The sequence below is a fragment of the Dioscorea cayenensis genome, chromosome 19 (genome assembly GCF_009730915.1).
Source record: "Dioscorea cayenensis subsp. rotundata cultivar TDr96_F1 chromosome 19, TDr96_F1_v2_PseudoChromosome.rev07_lg8_w22 25.fasta, whole genome shotgun sequence".
Classification (NCBI taxonomy): Eukaryota; Viridiplantae; Streptophyta; class Magnoliopsida; order Dioscoreales; family Dioscoreaceae; genus Dioscorea; species Dioscorea cayenensis.
Window position 1 is genome coordinate 1,443,881 of NC_052489.1, and position 17,036 is coordinate 1,460,916.

General features: G+C 33.2%; 4 protein-coding genes and 1 long non-coding RNA gene across 6 annotated transcripts; 3 read left to right on the top strand and 2 right to left on the bottom strand.

Annotated features, from left to right (window-relative positions):
- Nucleotides 1-179: 179 nt before the first annotated feature.
- On the top strand, nucleotides 180-3,232 carry LOC120283417. Of its 2 annotated transcripts, none has more exons than XR_005543275.1 (4): nucleotides 180-359; nucleotides 1,409-1,619; nucleotides 1,739-1,834; nucleotides 2,553-3,232. It is a non-coding gene; the product is annotated as an uncharacterized LOC120283417 (long non-coding RNA). The 2 variants fall into 2 exon arrangements; XR_005543274.1 differs by having other exon boundaries at nucleotides 1,556-1,619.
- Nucleotides 3,233-3,579: 347 nt separating this feature from the next.
- On the bottom strand, nucleotides 3,580-5,173 carry LOC120283726. Its single transcript, XM_039290448.1, has 2 exons — nucleotides 4,972-5,173; nucleotides 3,580-4,879 (listed from the first exon to the last, which is right to left on the bottom strand). The coding sequence occupies exons 1-2, from the start codon at nucleotides 5,014-5,016 to the stop codon at nucleotides 3,665-3,667; spliced, it is 1,260 nt and encodes a 419-aa protein (XP_039146382.1). The 5' UTR covers nucleotides 5,017-5,173; the 3' UTR covers nucleotides 3,580-3,664.
- A 3,105-nt stretch (nucleotides 5,174-8,278) lies between these two features.
- Nucleotides 8,279-9,570, top strand: LOC120250226 (NAC domain-containing protein 2-like). Its single transcript, XM_039259021.1, has 3 exons — nucleotides 8,279-8,468; nucleotides 8,674-8,954; nucleotides 9,054-9,570. The coding sequence occupies exons 1-3, from the start codon at nucleotides 8,312-8,314 to the stop codon at nucleotides 9,408-9,410; spliced, it is 795 nt and encodes a 264-aa protein (XP_039114955.1). The 5' UTR covers nucleotides 8,279-8,311; the 3' UTR covers nucleotides 9,411-9,570.
- Nucleotides 9,571-10,464: 894 nt separating this feature from the next.
- On the bottom strand, nucleotides 10,465-12,601 carry LOC120250642 (2-hydroxy-palmitic acid dioxygenase MPO1). Its single transcript, XM_039259470.1, has 4 exons — nucleotides 12,111-12,601; nucleotides 10,898-10,960; nucleotides 10,749-10,820; nucleotides 10,465-10,669 (listed from the first exon to the last, which is right to left on the bottom strand). The coding sequence occupies exons 1-4, from the start codon at nucleotides 12,453-12,455 to the stop codon at nucleotides 10,556-10,558; spliced, it is 594 nt and encodes a 197-aa protein (XP_039115404.1). The 5' UTR covers nucleotides 12,456-12,601; the 3' UTR covers nucleotides 10,465-10,555.
- Nucleotides 12,602-16,030: 3,429 nt separating this feature from the next.
- Nucleotides 16,031-16,989, top strand: LOC120250488 (photosynthetic NDH subunit of lumenal location 2, chloroplastic). Its single transcript, XM_039259310.1, has 2 exons — nucleotides 16,031-16,701; nucleotides 16,802-16,989. Exons 1-2 carry the CDS (start codon nucleotides 16,213-16,215, stop codon nucleotides 16,898-16,900), a joined length of 588 nt encoding a protein of 195 aa, XP_039115244.1. The 5' UTR covers nucleotides 16,031-16,212; the 3' UTR covers nucleotides 16,901-16,989.
- Nucleotides 16,990-17,036: the final 47 nt, after the last annotated feature.

A 17,036-nucleotide genomic window follows, 5' to 3' on the forward strand; every position in this document is an offset into this window, starting at 1 on the left:
ATACCATTTTTATTTTATTCTCTTGGTTGCATATATCTTGCATTTAAAAAATTATTTAATTTTAACCACAGGAATATATATATATATATATAAAATAGTATAATTTTTACTGGGAAAACTTTCTATTTATTGGATAATTTTATTTTCCAGGGGGTATTTCGTAAAAAACTCCGAAACAAGCTTGCCCTGCAGAGTGGCTTGGCTTCATTCCCAAAAATGGCGAAAATGGTGGCTTAAATACAATAGAAGAACCTGCAACTCGTTTGCGAAACCCTAGACCTCAGTTTCGACTCATCCTTGACTCTTCGAATGGCGGCGATCTCTTCTCCGGCTCAACGCGTCCAGCTTCCAAGCTGCAGGTACTTCCCCAAACCCTAAACCCTGAGACTTGTTTAAGTTTTCAGCGAATATAGAGAAGGATCATCTCTAGGTTTTTGTCATGATTCTTTGGAAATGTAGTGCCTTTAGGGTTTATTTACTCGTTGGTAATCTTGAAAAGCTTGTGTTTCTCTTAAATGGATTGATTTGAGCTCTGATTTTGCTAAATAAACAAAAATTATCAAATATCAATAATATACTTATCATTCCAAAGAACTTAGAAACAAAATACCAACATTTCATAACACTTTACTGCATAAACAAACAGACAAACAGACACAAACATACAAACAAAGATGTAAAAGGAAATCATTGATAGAAGGGATCAAACAGAAACAGGAGAAGCCATATGGATCCATTTAAGCTCATAGTCATGAATAGCAAAGCTCTGGCATCAACTCTACTTGAATACCATCAGCCAAATCCACAACAGACAGTGGCATTCTCACCTCATTCTCAAGTCTTCTAAATCTCACATGACCACCACCATTCCTCACCATTTCATAATGTCCAAATAATTGAAACACCTTCCTCCCAACTCCCTTCACACAATATGAATCCCCATTTCTATCAAGAAACCACCACCTATTCTCCAATTCCTCCCTCTCCATCTCCACCCAACCAAGAACTCCGTTCTCAGCCAGTCCAAGCTTATAAAACATAAACCTCTCTTGATTTCCATGAAAAGATGGAGGCAAAGGTGCCACCTTTACAATTTCATCTTCACACTGCACAACAAAACCTGACCTTGAATTACACAAATCAGGGAATGTCAACCAACTCTTATCTTCCATATCAAACAGACACATCCTCCCGTTGGGATCAAAACAGCAAACTCTTGTACTTCCATGCATTACCACCCTTGCTACTGTAGCCTCCCAATCAATACAATGCTCAAATCTATGTTCTTCCCATTGGCTTTGCCCAGCTCTAGTTATTCTTAGTACTATTCTGTTGTGTTTCTGGTAACTTGCTTGTATGATTAGCTTTGGTTTGCCAGTCAATTCCCATGTCGTTCCAATGATTGCAGGACCTAATACTGCATTGCAGTCTGCTTCTAGGATTTCAGGCAAATCTATGACTGTTCCTGAAACTGGATGGAATAGTCTTAATGTCCACTTGATATAAAATACACAGGAATTGACACCATTGTTTATGTATATGTGGTTGGGGGCAGGCAAATTCGGGCGCAGGAGAAGCCAACCATTTTTGGAGCTGATACAGGTGCCTTCACTTACAAGGTAAGGAATTCGAACTGTTTGGATTGCATTAGCTGCTAAATCTATGAAAATTCTGTCATTGGAGATGGAAGATGAAGGATTGCATAAAACCCAAGGGTTTGTGACTTTGTTGGGTTCAGGTTTCCTGATGTATCTCCAATGATTGCAAACGTATGGAATTCTCATGGCATCAAATGGTGTCAGGTAGTTCATCACTCCCCATAAGAATGGGCCTGGTATGTGAGACCAATCCCTATCTTCTTCTTCTTCTATTACTACATCTACTTCTTCTTCTGTCTCTGTTTCATGCTGTGATTTTTTTTTAATTATTAATATGGATAAGATCTAGAATTTATGGAAGAAATTAAATTAAGAATAAGTTAAATTTGATACTAACGTACCAGATTCTCTCTCTCTTCTTCTACTACTACTACTACTTCTTCGTCTTTCTCTGTTTCATGCTGTGGATTTTTTTTCTTTAATTATTAATTTGGATGATTTTTAACATTCACGGAAGAATTTATTTTAAGTTATACTTGAAAAGTAACATACCATATTATCTCTCTCTTGTTCTTGTTCTTGTTCTTCATCTTCTACTTCTTCTTTCTCTGGTTCTTGCTGTGTATTTTTTATTAATTTGGATGAGATCTAGAATTTATGGAACAAATTTAAAATAAAATATAGGCAAGTTAGATTTGTAAAGTAACATACCAGATTATCACTCTCTTCTTCTACTTCTTCTTTCTCTCTTTCATGCTGTGGCTTTTTTTTTTTAGTTGTTAATATGGATGAGACTTAGAACTTACGGAAGAATTTTAAAAAAAAATCGAAAAGGGTTAGTTAGATTTGTAAAGTAACATACCAGTTTAGGGTGGTTGTTTTGGTCCTTGATCATCTTTTTTATTTTTTTGAGAAAATCCTTGATCACCTTCTTGATCATGTTTCTTCTACCAGGTTTGTTCATCCTCTTTGATCATGTTTCTTCTAGGGGAAGAAAAGAGTTGTCAAACATGGTTCGGTTTTATTTGCGGGATACAAGGAGCTAACAACTAGCTGAACAAAAGTAATAGATTTAAAACAAAAAGTTCTAAAGTTAAATCACATCTAGTTGGAGCCATTGTGGAAGATGAAGCCCACTGAGCTTTGCCGTCTCTATCTATGAGTTCCGGTTTTGTGTTTGGTGACCGACTCGAGTCGTTTATTGCTCTGTATCACTTCAATGTATTTCCATGTTACTGGATGATTTGCATATTACACCATTTCCACAAGAAGATCTTAGCAGGCTTTACATTGCAGTGCTCAAGACCCGTCAGCAAAGCAGCAGCTTCAGCTAAAGTAGCAATTGATCGTGCCAATACGAATACGATGTTTTTGGAGTTTGCTATAATAACAAATCCGAGTCTATTGTAGGATAATTTTCCGGCCTATGACGCATCACTAAAAATGGAAATAGAATGACTAGAGTGAGGTAAGAAGAAGGTTTCCTGTTGTTTAATTGCATTACTCTTGAGAATTTCTTGGTCTGTTATAGTGTTTGTTGGAAGATCTTTGTATTTTGGGAAGTCAAGCTCCCTTTTGTTAAATACATAGATGGATCTTGGAATGGTAACAAATGTTATATGGTGATGATTAGATTTTACAAATAGCATAATTAATTGATTATAACCTTGTGCCTCTATAATTCCTCTATCTACCATTCCACATTTTCTAACCTTTTTGTTGTTTTTCTAATCAATATCTCTTTTCCCTTTCTTAAATAATCAGCTTTTTCTGCTATACAACTTCCATTTTCTAACTTTATTTATCTTTTAGCACATTATATCAAATGTAGCCCTTTCTCTCACTGTAAAAAGCATATATATATATAATATATATATATATTTTTAATACGTAGACAAGTCAGTGCCCCTGAAATGAATTATTATTGAAGTGATAAAATCATAAAAGTTACTGCAATTGTGAAAACAAAAACATCAAACATAAATAATGTATATATCATTCTAACAACATATTAACAAAACACCAACATTCCAAAAGGAAATAAGTAATAAAACTGATAAAAGAGATCAAACAGAAACAGGGAAATCCATAAGGATCCATCCAAGCTTACAGTCCTTAAGAGCAAGCTCAGGCATCAACTCTTGTGGAACTCCATCATCCAAATCCAAAACAGACAGTGGAATTCCAACCTCACTCACAATTCTTGTTCCAAACCTCACACGCCCACCACCATTCCTCACCATCCCATAATGTCCAAATAACTGAAACACCTTCCTCCCAACTCCCTTCACACAATATGACTCCCCATTTATATCAAGAAACCACCACTTATTCTCCAATCCCACCCTCTCCATCTCCACCCAACCAATAACTCCATTCTCATCCAAACCAAGCTTATAAAACATATACCTCTCTTGATTTCCATGCACAGATGGAGGCAATGGTGCCACCTTCACAACCTCATCTTCACACTCCACAACAAACCCTGACCTTGAATTACACAACTCAGGGAATATCAACCAACTCTTATCTTCCATTTCAAACACACACATCCTCCCTTTTGGATCAAAACAACAAACTCTTGTACTCCCATGCATTGCCACTCTTGCAACTCTAGTCTCCCAACCAAAACAATGCTGAAATCTATGTTCTTCCCATTGACTCTGCCCAGCTCTAGTTATTCTCAGTACTATTCCCTTGTGTCCCCGGAAACTTGCTTGTATGATCAGCTCTGGTTTGCCGGTCAATTCCGATACTGCGCCGATGATTGCAGGACCGACTACTACATTGCAGTCCTCTTCTTGTATTTCAGGCAAATCTATGACTGTTCCTGAGACTGGATGTAACAGTCTTAGTGTACACTTGTTATTAACAATGCTTGTATTTGGTTCATATTTTGAAGATGTAACTCTAGGTTGATATGGAAAAATTCTATGGGAATAGAAACCTCCATTGATGATGTTCATGGGGTGAGAATTTGGGTGGAGGAGAAGCCAACCATGTTTGGAGCTGATACATGTGCCTTGGCTTACAATGTCAGGGATTTTGACTCTAGAGATTGCATTGGTTGATAAGTCTATGAATATTCTGTCAGTGGAGATGGAAGAGGAAGGATTGCATAAAACCCAAGGGATTGTGATTTTGTTGGGTTCAGGTTTGATGATGGATTTCCAAGAATTGCACACATAAGAAATTCTCATGGCATCAAATGGTGGCAGGTAGTTCATCACTCCCCATAAGAATTGGCCTGGTATGTGAGACCAATCTCTCTCTTCTTCTTCCTGTGATTTTTAATAATTTGGTTGAGATATGGAATTTATGGAAGGAAATAATTAAAGAAAAAGGTAAAAATATGATTTGGAGAGAAACATACCAGATTAGGGTTGTTGTTTGGGTGCTTGATCATCTTCTTCATCATGTTTCTTTTGCTATGGTTATGGGAATTTGAGAAGGGGGGTGGTCTAGGGTTTCAAGTCTAGGAAAAGGAAAGATTTGGTAAAATATTGTTGGGTTGGAGTGATTAATTATAAATAATTTATGGATATAAGACTAGATTACAAATAGCATAATTGATGAGATTTATGATTAATTGATTATAAAGGCGTGATTAATTATGTTGATAAGGTTGAGGCAATGTGAATATGTCTTCTAGATAATGTGTGGTATTACCCGTCAATTTTTGGTTTTTAATGTTTATTTGTTATTATATTAATTATATATATATCATAAGAGGACCGATTTTTACGAATATTCATATGAACAGTTGAATTAAAACTATGCTTATAAATAATTATACTGTGAAAATTGGGATGTACATATATATAGATGTATATGAGTTTGTTTTGAAATATGAATAGATTATTTTATCTCATAATATATATTAAAGTTAATTTCTGTATATTTTTTAATATTAATTTAATTTTGGAATATTAATATATTTTTAAAAGTTATTTTTTAAAATATAGAGATAGGTTAATTTTTCTTATAATATCTTATAGTATTTCAATGCTGATTCAAATTCTAAGATTAATTTTTTAAAATAAATATTTAAAATATGGAGATAGTTATCTTATTTCATAAGATTTTTATAATTAAATCCAAGCATTATTAGTTCAAACTTAATAAAATAACTTTTTAAACTCATTTCTTTTATATTATATTTCCATCAAGTCTTAAACTATTGATATTAGAAGTTACATAACTTTTTTTATATAACATTTTAGTGATTCAATTTTTTAGATTAGTATTTTATAAATAACTTTTTTAAAATGCGGGGAAATGTTGATTTTATCAATTAAATCAATGTTGACATGATAAATATTTAAGGTTGAAATTGTGAAGTTATGCTAGTTATCATATGTGACAGTTAGTCAAAAATTAGAGTTACTATGTTCTCACTATTAATGAATAGTTTTTTATCACTGTATGTTTCTCACCCTATTTGTAATTTTTTTTTTTTTTTTAATAAATTGTAGTTTATCTAATTTATCAATATTATATATATATATATATATATATATATATATATATATGGGTTTTAATATATTTTTTCATCACGGTTGTGTTAGTTGTATCATATTTGATTTTTATACAGAATATTGAAGGTTCGACTTTAACATTTAAAAACAAAAAAAAAATTAAAACAAGGAAAAAAAATTAGTTACTATTCAAATATCTATTATGACATCAATTTAATTTTGAATGATAAAACTAATAAAAAAATATGACACAATATTTTTTAAAAAAATAATCTACAAAGTGCCTACTTTCAAGCATGAAAAACACATTTGAAGAGCTTCACACCAAACAAAATTAAATTTATTGAACTTGCATGAAGTTGGGCGGCGTTGAGTTATAAATCCGGTGTAAACAAAAAGTTCAAGATGCCATTTATTAAAATATTTAGTTTTAAATTAATTATTAATAAATAAAATTTTGATGAATTTATATGAAAATTCTAAAACAATAGAAGGTCAAACACAACTCAACCCACGTTTAAAACTAAAAAAACAGACAGTGAGGATAAGAAGAGATGACCAACAAACACCCTGGAAATTATCAAAAGGTGATCACTAATAAATTAACTTGGACGTATGAAATTTCCTTAGTACACTCACCTTAATAACAATTACTGTGTTGACTTGTTCCTCATATGAATGCACTTGTGAAACATGTTCAACTCTTTGGATGAGGAAATTGTATAAAATAGGTTCAATTATTTGTTTCTTGCATAGATTATTATTAATTCATGGGTTGTGAACAAGTGAAAAAGAATTTATTAAAGTAATTCATTTAAGACAGCAAATTGTTCCTATAATAAATAAACCATAAATATAATAAGAGATTTATTAAATTAATTTTAAGTACCGTGATGATAAGATTGAAATATTGGATTGTTAAGAGAGAATAAAAGAATATACTGAAATCACTCACATAACAAATGATATGACTCAAATATGAGTTGCGCAGTCAATACAAATGTTTAATATTAATTGTTAGATATAATGTCTTATTTATATGTTGTCCTAAATTATAAAATTGAGCAGAGAAAATCAAAATTATGCTTGATTGTGAATACTCCGGTACATTTCTCTTTTTTTGAGAGTTCTGAATCTAATCAAAATAAAATATATGATTAATTTTTAATAAGAATTGATAAGAGCTCATTGAAACTACTATTAAAAACATGATTATTCCACTTCAAATGTATGTTGCAAAATTTGTCCAAATAAGAATTTTTAAAGCGTCCTTAATCAGCAGATTAAGTTGTGTTTGTGTCCACATTAATAATGGACAAAAATTTTTTTCCTTAAAATAATTTTAAAAAAATTATCTTTTCTCTTAATATTAGTTCAAAATAAATAAATATATAAATAAATAATCCACAGGGCAGGGCCACATGTAATTAAAACAAATGGATGATGGCATTGATAAGGAAGCTTCATGAAGTCCAAATAATAAGTGGATGCCATTAGTTAATGATTATTCTAAGCTGAAGTTTCCAATAAATCATACTCCCGTGGAGAGCACACACTCACACGATGACATAATGTCATCCATTACAATCATATCAAACAAAAACTTTATTATTTAACATTAATTATATAAATAATCACACACACCCCAAAAACCTTTTGATTTAATTAATCAAAAAAAGTTTATTATTTCACACCACATAATCCACCAAACTTAAGTGTTCTTTATTTAATTAATTAAAACAAGGTGTTCAAATGAAATAAGATCAACCATTCCAATCATCAACAAATCTAATAAACAAACCGGTAGGATTAGGATTAGGATTAGTATTAGAATTACGCACGCTAAGTAAACCATGTTTAAGCTAATTGTTTGTGACCACGTGTCCACTGATTAGCGGCTGATCAACGGCACTTGTGGGTCCTATTTACAAGCCAATAAGGACAGTGTTCTGACGTGGCTGGATAAGAATCATCCGTGATCAATTAACCTGCTCCTTTGTTTTTTAAGTATCAAACTCTAGCACGTGTGAAACCAAACTCTATGTAATAATAATAATAGAGTGTTTGGTCATGTTGGTGCATGTATACACAAATCTCAAAGCATTATGTCATCAAGTTGAAGTTAATCCACAAAAGAAATACATTATAAAAGGACACGCTCCCTCAAGTTCCAACATTTCTCAATTTCAATAACAATAATAACAACAACTACAAAGAGATCATTATAGTTCAAAAATGAGAACAAACTCATTACCACCTGGTTTTAGATTCCACCCAACTGATGAAGAGCTCATAGTCCATTACCTCCGGAATCAAGCCTCTTCCAAACCTTGTCCTGTTCCAATCATCCCTGCTGTCAATATTTACAAGTTTGATCCTTGGCAACTCCCAGGTCTCCCTCTCTTCTTAATTCATTCATTAATTCATTAATTCATAGTTCATAATAATCATGTGTTTAAGCAATTATATATATATATATATATATAAAATAGAGAAGTTTTGTACTTACTTTCTGTCTCTCACGGCAGTTATACTATAATTTGTTTTTAATAAATGTGATTTATCCATCTTTGTCAAAAAAATAAATAAATAAACAGAAAAATCGGAGATGGTGGAAGGAGAGTGGTACTTTTTTACACCGCGTGACCGGAAATACCCGAACGGTGGTAGACCAAACCGGGCGGCGGTGTCCGGGTATTGGAAGGCCACCGGCACGGATAAGGCCATATATAGCAAGTCTAAGTATGTGGGACTAAAGAAGGCACTTGTGTTCTATAGAGGACGTCCTCCCAAAGGCTCTAAGACTGGTTGGATCATGCATGAGTACAGGCTTGATGGTTCTTTTGCTAATAATAATTCAACTATGCCATCTAAAGTTGTAAGTTTCTTCTTCTTGAATTTTATTCAATCTTTATTAAATGATATATATATATATATGGTTGAATGAGTCAAATGAAATGATTTATTTTTCTTGCAGTTGGATGAGTGGGTGTTGTGTAGGATATATGAAAAGAAGCATCATGGGAGGAATAGGAACAACAACACTAACATGATAGAGGATGCACAAGAGTGTAGTCCTAGTGAAGAGACTGTGGTTACTGATAGTACAAAGCTGAGTGAGTTTGAAGAGAAGAAGCATGTGTTTCCAAGGTCTTGTTCATTGGCACGTCTTTTGGAGCCTGATTACTTAACATCATCAGCTTCTTTTTTGGTTGATGAGTCTCCATTCTTTAACTCAATGGATGAAATGTTTGAGAGCAAAGTTGGTAGCAACAATGGCACACTTTTTGGTTTTCCAATCCATGTTGATCCTCTGTTTTTTCCATTTCATTAAAATGGGATAGAAAAGAAATAGGGACTTTGTTCATGATCAGTTTATGACCAAGTTGTAAACATTGTTCAGTTTAAGATGGATGTTTGACCTGATTTTATGTGTATATGTGCATTAGCATGAAGATTAAGACTGAATGTTTAGAAAAATAATCAAATGATAAGCATGGAAAGAATATTTTTTTTTCTAATGTTCTGATTCTGAAGTCCCCAAAATGATTCCAAGAAAATCAAAAATCTGCTTAAATCTCTTAAGAGAACTCATAGACCCTTGATTATTAATGGTCTGAACTCTTAAGGTCCAAGCATTTAGAGATGTACTTTACTTTAGTGTTTCTTTCTCAAGGCTTGCACAAAGTTAAACTCAAGCTGCAACAGGGGAACAAGCTTGGAATTCAAACTGATGATAATGCATAGTATCCACACAAATTGTGATGATCCTGATATTACTAAAGCTTTGTTTGATGGATTTACTAGAAAGGATGCAGTTACTGGACAGGCCAATTGAGTGTTGCTAACCGGCCTACTGGATTGTGCCAGGCCGACCCCAAAAAACCGGCCTAATACGATGGAGTCCCCCCTCTCACCCCAAAAAGACACTCCTCACGTTTCACTCAGCAGCGCTTCCCTCGAGTTTTTCCCGGTCAGCCCTTCGCCAAGTCTCATATCATGAGCTCTCAACGAAAGTACCAATGATATATACAATGTACAACGGAAGACTCAACCCCAAAAGATTGGCATGATATGATGGGGTTCCCCTACATATATGCCCAAGCATGCGAGAATCGATGGAATGAAATTGGCTAGAGAACTGAACTGTTTGATCAAGTATTTGGCAAGGATAGCATGTCATGGAATGCCATGATTTCCGGGCATGTGTTGATAGGATCTCACTAGGAAGCAATGCAGGTGAGCTTGGTATCATCTCGTGAGGATTAATGATTCTGTTTTGAAGAACAGGTGTTCGTCAGGCTCTGGTTTTAGTTTACTGCAGGGCAATGCAAAGTTTTGATGCTGATGGAGTAACACACTGTTTGAGCCCAGGTGATATAGATGCCTTGACATGTTTATAACATCTCTTGCTAATTATTATGTATTTTAAGTTGAAACAATCAGAGGAAGTTCTCTCCATTGAATCACAAACAAAAGTTACATAGTTTTCTTGCCCTTCTTTGCTTCCCATTCCTTCCGTGCTGCCTCTATCTTTGCACGGACACTGGCATGAAAACCGGAATACGGTTCATAGCCGAAATGTTGAAGTGCCTATAGATCAAATAATAAAGTCACACACTATGTAAACATAAGGCTCATAGTTGAAGATTAAGATGTTTGTTTGATTTACCTCCAGTAAAACAAAGAAAGGAGCCATCAGGAATGCTTGAGACAGGTTATCAAGAAGAGCGGGCGCCCGTTTCTGAAACAAGAAGAACACTGTTATCGGTTTTTTTCATAAGTAAGAATTGACATACACATGAACATGCAAGCAATTACCTCAAACACACCATGGCCTATGAATTGCCCGGTCCAGCAGAACAGCTGTGCCGCCAGGACCACCTACAATCGCGCCGATGTTGAAAGTTAACAGCTAAACAAGAAGACAAACTAGGACCACATCTTGAAAACTAACATAAATTAACTCTTATATCATTTAGCAACATTGAGTGGATGAAGTATGGCTGCTCACAGATGAAGCCTTTATTTTCCCACTGTTCGACGCTTCCTAGCTTCACAGTACAAGATTTGGTTCATAATGAATACTGAATTCAACACGAATACTAAATTTAGGATTTCAATCATCGAAGAATTTTATCTTTGGATAATGAGCTATCTCAATTCAAACCATTAGAATAGAAGTTCAATCGGAATGACAGATAACAAGCCATCTTTGCAGCTAGCAAATCGAAACTCAAATGGCACTGATGTTTCTCAACTTCAAGCTTGTTCAATCCAAAATACCAAATGGTCACATGATGAAGATTCAAATGAGAAAATGTAAAGATGTTTGGAAGAGATGTCCTAACGTTGAAATTTACTTGTAATGACTAATGAGATGGTAATAAAGGTATTAGTGCTTGTGTGGTACTAGGAAAGCTATCCTTATTTGGTGGGAATGAAGCTTCCTGTGAATTTCTCAACTGTTGGTTTGAGTCCCTAAATCCTTAACAAAAGGATTAACTGATAATCTTGCAAGAAAGGCTAATAACAACAAGGATTATATAAATTAAATCAAGATTACTCATCATCTACAATGGAATAATAAAAAAAAGTGCTAAGAAAGATGATCAAGCTTCAATTCTAACAGTCTGGATGTAAAGGACCCTGTACTAGAATTTATTATCTTAAATCTGACCATGAGAAGGAGAAACACAAGATTAACTGATTAATAAGAAACCAAAAACTGAATGCAATAAATATAAGAAACTAGTACGGAACAGAGCCTTGGAAGTTTAATCAACAGTGCATGCATTAAAAGAGAGAAAGAAAAAAAAAAGTTAGAAACTGAGACAAAAAACCACCAAATACAGCAAATTATAAAACTTCAAATTATAGAGCAAGAAGAGATATTGTGAAAGATGAAGCAAAGAAGAATTGAGATTATATTGGGAAAAAGAAACACTAATCAATCAAACCAGATAAAAATCCCACCTTGAAGCAATTACCAGAAAATATAACAGATAAAAGAAGGGAAAATAAATAAATAAACCTTCCAAGCGAGAGAGAAGCCAAGACGAGAGGCGTTGGCATCGCTGCCAAGCCAGCAGAGCATGCAGAGAAGGGCGGCCAAGGAGCCAGCTTTCTTATCCATAAATACATAAAACAAGGCGTAGATGAGGGCAAAGACAAAGGCGAAGTTGAGGGGCAACCAAGCAACACCACCGCCAAAGCCAAAAGGAACATGAAGAAGAAGAGGAGTGAATTGGAGAAGAATAAGACTGGTGTAGAAGATAGGCCAGACGAAGAGCATATGGATCAGAACATTGGTTGGATTGCTGTGATACGCGCCGTAGAAAGCGAAGTTGTTTTCCAGATCAAACAAGCCTTTCGCCATGGATTGATGGATTGAATCCTTAGAACCAGAGAAGTGAAAAGCTTTGACCTTTATCGATAATGGAGAAGGAGATTGTGAACTTGCTTTAAAAAGACGAAACCTTGATTTGAAAAAACGTGACGGAGTCGGTTAACATTAAATGCTCCGGCGGTACATGGACTCATAAAAAGGTTCAGTTCTTCAATCCTTTCAGTGCTTGATTTATTAATTAATATATAAATTAATTAATTAAAGATGTGGGTCAGAAATTTGCTTCATCTTTTCGTTTTCAAGCTATGAAAGTTATCTAATGAAATAAATATATATATATATATATGGGAAAAAACACAAGCATTGCATACATCATCAGAGACGTAAGCATAAACTTGGAATTGATAATCTAATCCACACCATAAACCGAAATTGAGGAATTGGAACTGCAACCCTGCACCTACACAACTAATGACCTATTATCACTTTTATTTTTTAATTTTTTTAAGTGAATAAAACCACAAATGTATTGTGGAAAAAATAGGAACAAAGTACAAAAGGACAGCAACAATGGAAGAGAACTGAAAATAAAAATAAAACAGATCACAAGGGATGAAGTGTTAAAAACAAATAATAGAAAAAAATATATAACAAGAAAAAAGAGCAACAGTGGTTCGAAAAGAAGGGCTACCACTGTGAACACATGAGAGCTCAGATTATGGGAGCACCATCAAAGTGAGGGGCTTCTGGCTCACTTGCTAGAGGTGACGGCTCAAGGGGAGCAGGAGCCATGGTGCTCACAAAGACCAGAATGCACTAATTGATCGTGTGTAGAGGCTCCTTAAGTTGTGATCTTATAGGGATATGGGACTGTAAATATCCATGCAATAACCAAACCAAGTGATCAATTTTACATATAATAGAATAAACATCTAGAGAAACATATCTAAAAATATGATTATTGCGCTTAGTCCATATGGTCCAACAGATTACCATAATAAAGGGATTTTCCCAAGAATTTCAGGTTGAGTTCCCTCTGCATCAACCATGAGGACAAGGCCTCTCACAAAGTGATAGGAATTGGAGCATTAAAAAGTGTCACGAAATATGCCCATATCTTAATCTGAGAAAGGATAATTAATCAGGAAATGATTTGTCCTTTTCTCAACTGCATTACACGGACTCATGATTATCATCATTATTTTCTTTGAATTTTAAACTCAAAGATTTTTTTAATATTATATCTTTGTTTTTCACATTAGCCAAGTACCATTAGAACATAAGTCCTTTAATATAATATAGTTAATATAATAAAATTGGCTTGTATTTTTGTTGGTTAAAATTATGGATCTTTCATATCATATTAGATCATATAACTAAACATATAGAAGAAGGGGACATACTTTTATGTATCTGCCGCCCATAAGCAAAATTAATTAAATGATTAAATAACTTAATAGAAGCTAATAAGTAAAAGCTTGGTTGTCAAGCTGGTGTTTATTTTTTTCATTTATTTTTAAATTGGACGATATATAATAAGTTGTGATAGTGTTGTTAATTGTCATTTGTTACAATTAATTTAGTTTATGAATGACATAATTGAGGCAAATGAGAACATGCCATCGTCCTCTTCTAGAAGTTTTGAAAAATAAAAAATAAAAGAAATGTGAATATGTAAATGCGTGTTCGTTCAACAAACTTTTTTTTTTTTTTTGAATGGTAAGATTTTGACTTAAAGTATTGGGTTCATATTTAGTCTTATAGAAAGTTCCTAACCTTGGGCAACAAATCCATTTATATCTTAAATGGTTTTAATAAGATGGAAAAAATAATTGATTTATTAAAATTTAATTAATAAGTAAAAAAGATAAAAAGGGTTTGTATGTTTTTTTATAAACCAAAATTAATACTTAAATAAATATATGTAACATACTTGTCATCAAACTTTTTTGTGAATAATATTTTTTAGTAAATATAAAAGTGTTAAATCTTTTTAAAACATATTCAAAATGAATAGAATAACAGAGAAATTTAATTTTTTTAGAACATTTTAAAATAAAATTTAACAAAAAAAAGTCAATAGAGGATAAAACGCTCTATCAACTTCATCAACAAATGATTTCGAACCAGACAGGTGATTCAGATTAAAATCAAGCTCTGGAGTAGGGTACTTCTCCTTTTCAACCTGTGTAGATATGTGCTTTCAGACGGTGTCTTTCGTCAACTAGGGTTGTTATTTTCTTTTTCTGTTTTTATTGATTTATTTTATCTTATAATTTTTGTGTCTCACTTCTATGAGACCCTTTTTATTTTCTCTTTTTTTTGTTTATTCATATTAAATATATTCATTTTTCAATAAAATTATTGTTTATCCACATCCACTAAAAAAAATAAAACATGATATGATATGAATGAATTAAAGTTCCTTGAAGTAGAGGCAAAGAAAGCATTGCATTTTTCTAAATTTTAATATATATATATATATATATATATATATATATATAAAAGCATGCAAGAATAAATGAGATATTAAATGAAGTCATTTATTTATATGTATTTCTGAAAAGATGGTCAAGTTCGTTAGTATGTCAGCGCGGAAGCATTGCATAATACCAAAACGCTCAGAGACTGAACATAAGTTACAGGACCCATGTGTGCATTTATAACTCCCATGAAGCCTAAGTTATAACTCCCAAAACTGTAACTCTCTTTATTACTTATATATATATATATATATATTTTTTTGTAATGTTGTGATTGTTGTCATTTGCAATAAAAGCTCGCCAAGTTGTTATAATATATATAATATTATACATGGTACTTGGCTTGCTAGAATCAAAGGAAGAGAAACATAATGAAATTAATACTGTTAATAAAAATTAACTATTTAAAAAGATAGTTATATTTAAAACAGTTTAGCTTTATGACAATATTAAATTATTAATAGATTAAACCCCAACTGGTCCTCAATATAAATTAGTTTGGCATAAATTAGTACAGACATCACTTTTTTTAATATAAATAGAGTACAATATATTTATTTTTATTCGTTTTATATAGTAACAAATGGTTTTTTTTAAAAAAATAAATAAACTACTAATTTATTAAAAAAAAAACAAAAAGAATACAATCAACAAAAAAAATTAGAAAAAAAAAACCAGAAGTGAGGAAAACCCAAAAAAGAGCAAAAAAGAGAAAACAGAGAGACAGGAGGGGAAGGCAGCAAGACCAACAAAAAATAATTTCCTTTCTATGTTGTCATAAAATCCCTAATAGATTTTTTTTGACAAAACCCCTAAAAATATATTTACTTATAATGAAAACCAGTTTCTCTCATAAATAAGATCTATTGTGCTCTTAAGAAATCGGATACTATTCACAAATGTCAACTAAGCATCAAATAGTTGTTCAATCATTTTATAATCCAATTAATTATCACTAAAATCAAGAATTTTGTTGCTTCATCATCATTTAAAATCATTTTGTTTCATCATCAATTAAATCACTGTTTCACACGAAAAATTTAAAAAAAAATTGACACATTTTCCAAATACAAAGATGTATAAACATTTGCTCACCAATTTTTAGATAAATTTTATTCCAAAGAGGTTTACAGAAAAGAGATTTCCTCCACAGAAAATAAGCCATACCCACACAAGATAAAGACTTCTTCTCATCCTCACAATAAATAAATAAATAATTTTTTTGTTAAAAAAAGGAGAGCAACAACACCCCCACTTCCAACTCTATTACTCAGAGAATACTACATTCTCAAAAATCCAAAAAAATGGCAAGCTCTGCAAACCATATCATTCTATGCAACACCACCACCATCACCACCAAGCCCATGCAACTCCAACGCTGTCGTACCACCCATACATCAACCACCACCGCCGGCGATGACAAGCCAACAAAAAGCAGCCGGCGATGGGCCATAATGTTGACAGTCCTGGCCACATCATCCACAACACCACTTCTAAGAACCCCGCCGAGCCGTGCACAGAGCTGGGGCACTCACTCGTTCATGAAGGAGAAGTACTTCATGCCGGATATTTCACCGGAGGACTCTGTGGCCAGAATCCGGCAAACCACTGAAGGCATGCATGAGATGCGGCACATGCTCGACACCATGTCATGGAGGTATGTTATGTTCTACATCAGACTCAAAGCGGCGTACCTTGAGACTGATCTCAAGAACGCCATGACCGTTGTGCCAAAGCCTAAGCATCAGTCTTACATTAAGATTGCCAATGAAGTAGTTGACAGTATGACCGATGTGAGTAGCGCCACTAATTCTTTCTTTTGTGATACTATAAAAAAAAAGTGAATGCTTTTTTAGTTTTGATGAAATTAAATATGTTGCCATTGTTTTGCAGCTTGATCGGTTTGTACGAACTCCAAAAGTATATGAATCTTACCTCTACTACGAGAAGACATTGAAGTCACTGGATGCATTGGTAGCTTTCCTGGCCTGAATAAAAACATTTAGATAGGTAAGTACAAGGATGAAAACAATGACATGTATTTTTCAATTATATAAATAGATTTGGGTGTTGTGCTTACAGAGATGATTGATACATTTATTTAAGAGAGTTGTTAATCATATATTTA

What these genes read in the sequence shown, in the direction of transcription:
- LOC120283726 (XM_039290448.1), bottom strand. Translation starts at nt 5,016, where the DNA reads ATGATGAAGAAGATGATCAAGCACCCAAACAACAACCCTAATCTG. An exon ending in CAAACAACAACCCTAATCTG is followed by an intron (nt 4,880 to 4,971) that starts GTATGTTTCTCT and finishes TAAAAATCACAG; the next exon opens with GAAGAAGAAGAGAGAGATTG.
- LOC120250226 (XM_039259021.1), top strand. Translation starts at nt 8,312, where the DNA reads ATGAGAACAAACTCATTACCACCTGGTTTTAGATTCCACCCAACTGAT. An exon ending in TGATCCTTGGCAACTCCCAG is followed by an intron (nt 8,469 to 8,673) that starts GTCTCCCTCTCT and finishes ATAAATAAACAG; the next exon opens with AAAAATCGGAGATGGTGGAA. An exon ending in CAACTATGCCATCTAAAGTT is followed by an intron (nt 8,955 to 9,053) that starts GTAAGTTTCTTC and finishes TTTTTCTTGCAG; the next exon opens with TTGGATGAGTGGGTGTTGTG.
- LOC120250642 (XM_039259470.1), bottom strand. Translation starts at nt 12,455, where the DNA reads ATGGCGAAAGGCTTGTTTGATCTGGAAAACAACTTCGCTTTCTACGGC. An exon ending in GCTTCTCTCTCGCTTGGAAG is followed by an intron (nt 10,961 to 12,110) that starts GTTTATTTATTT and finishes GCGCGATTGTAG; the next exon opens with GTGGTCCTGGCGGCACAGCT. An exon ending in TAGGCCATGGTGTGTTTGAG is followed by an intron (nt 10,821 to 10,897) that starts GTAATTGCTTGC and finishes TTCTTGTTTCAG; the next exon opens with AAACGGGCGCCCGCTCTTCT.
- LOC120250488 (XM_039259310.1), top strand. Translation starts at nt 16,213, where the DNA reads ATGGCAAGCTCTGCAAACCATATCATTCTATGCAACACCACCACCATC. An exon ending in TAGTTGACAGTATGACCGAT is followed by an intron (nt 16,702 to 16,801) that starts GTGAGTAGCGCC and finishes ATTGTTTTGCAG; the next exon opens with CTTGATCGGTTTGTACGAAC.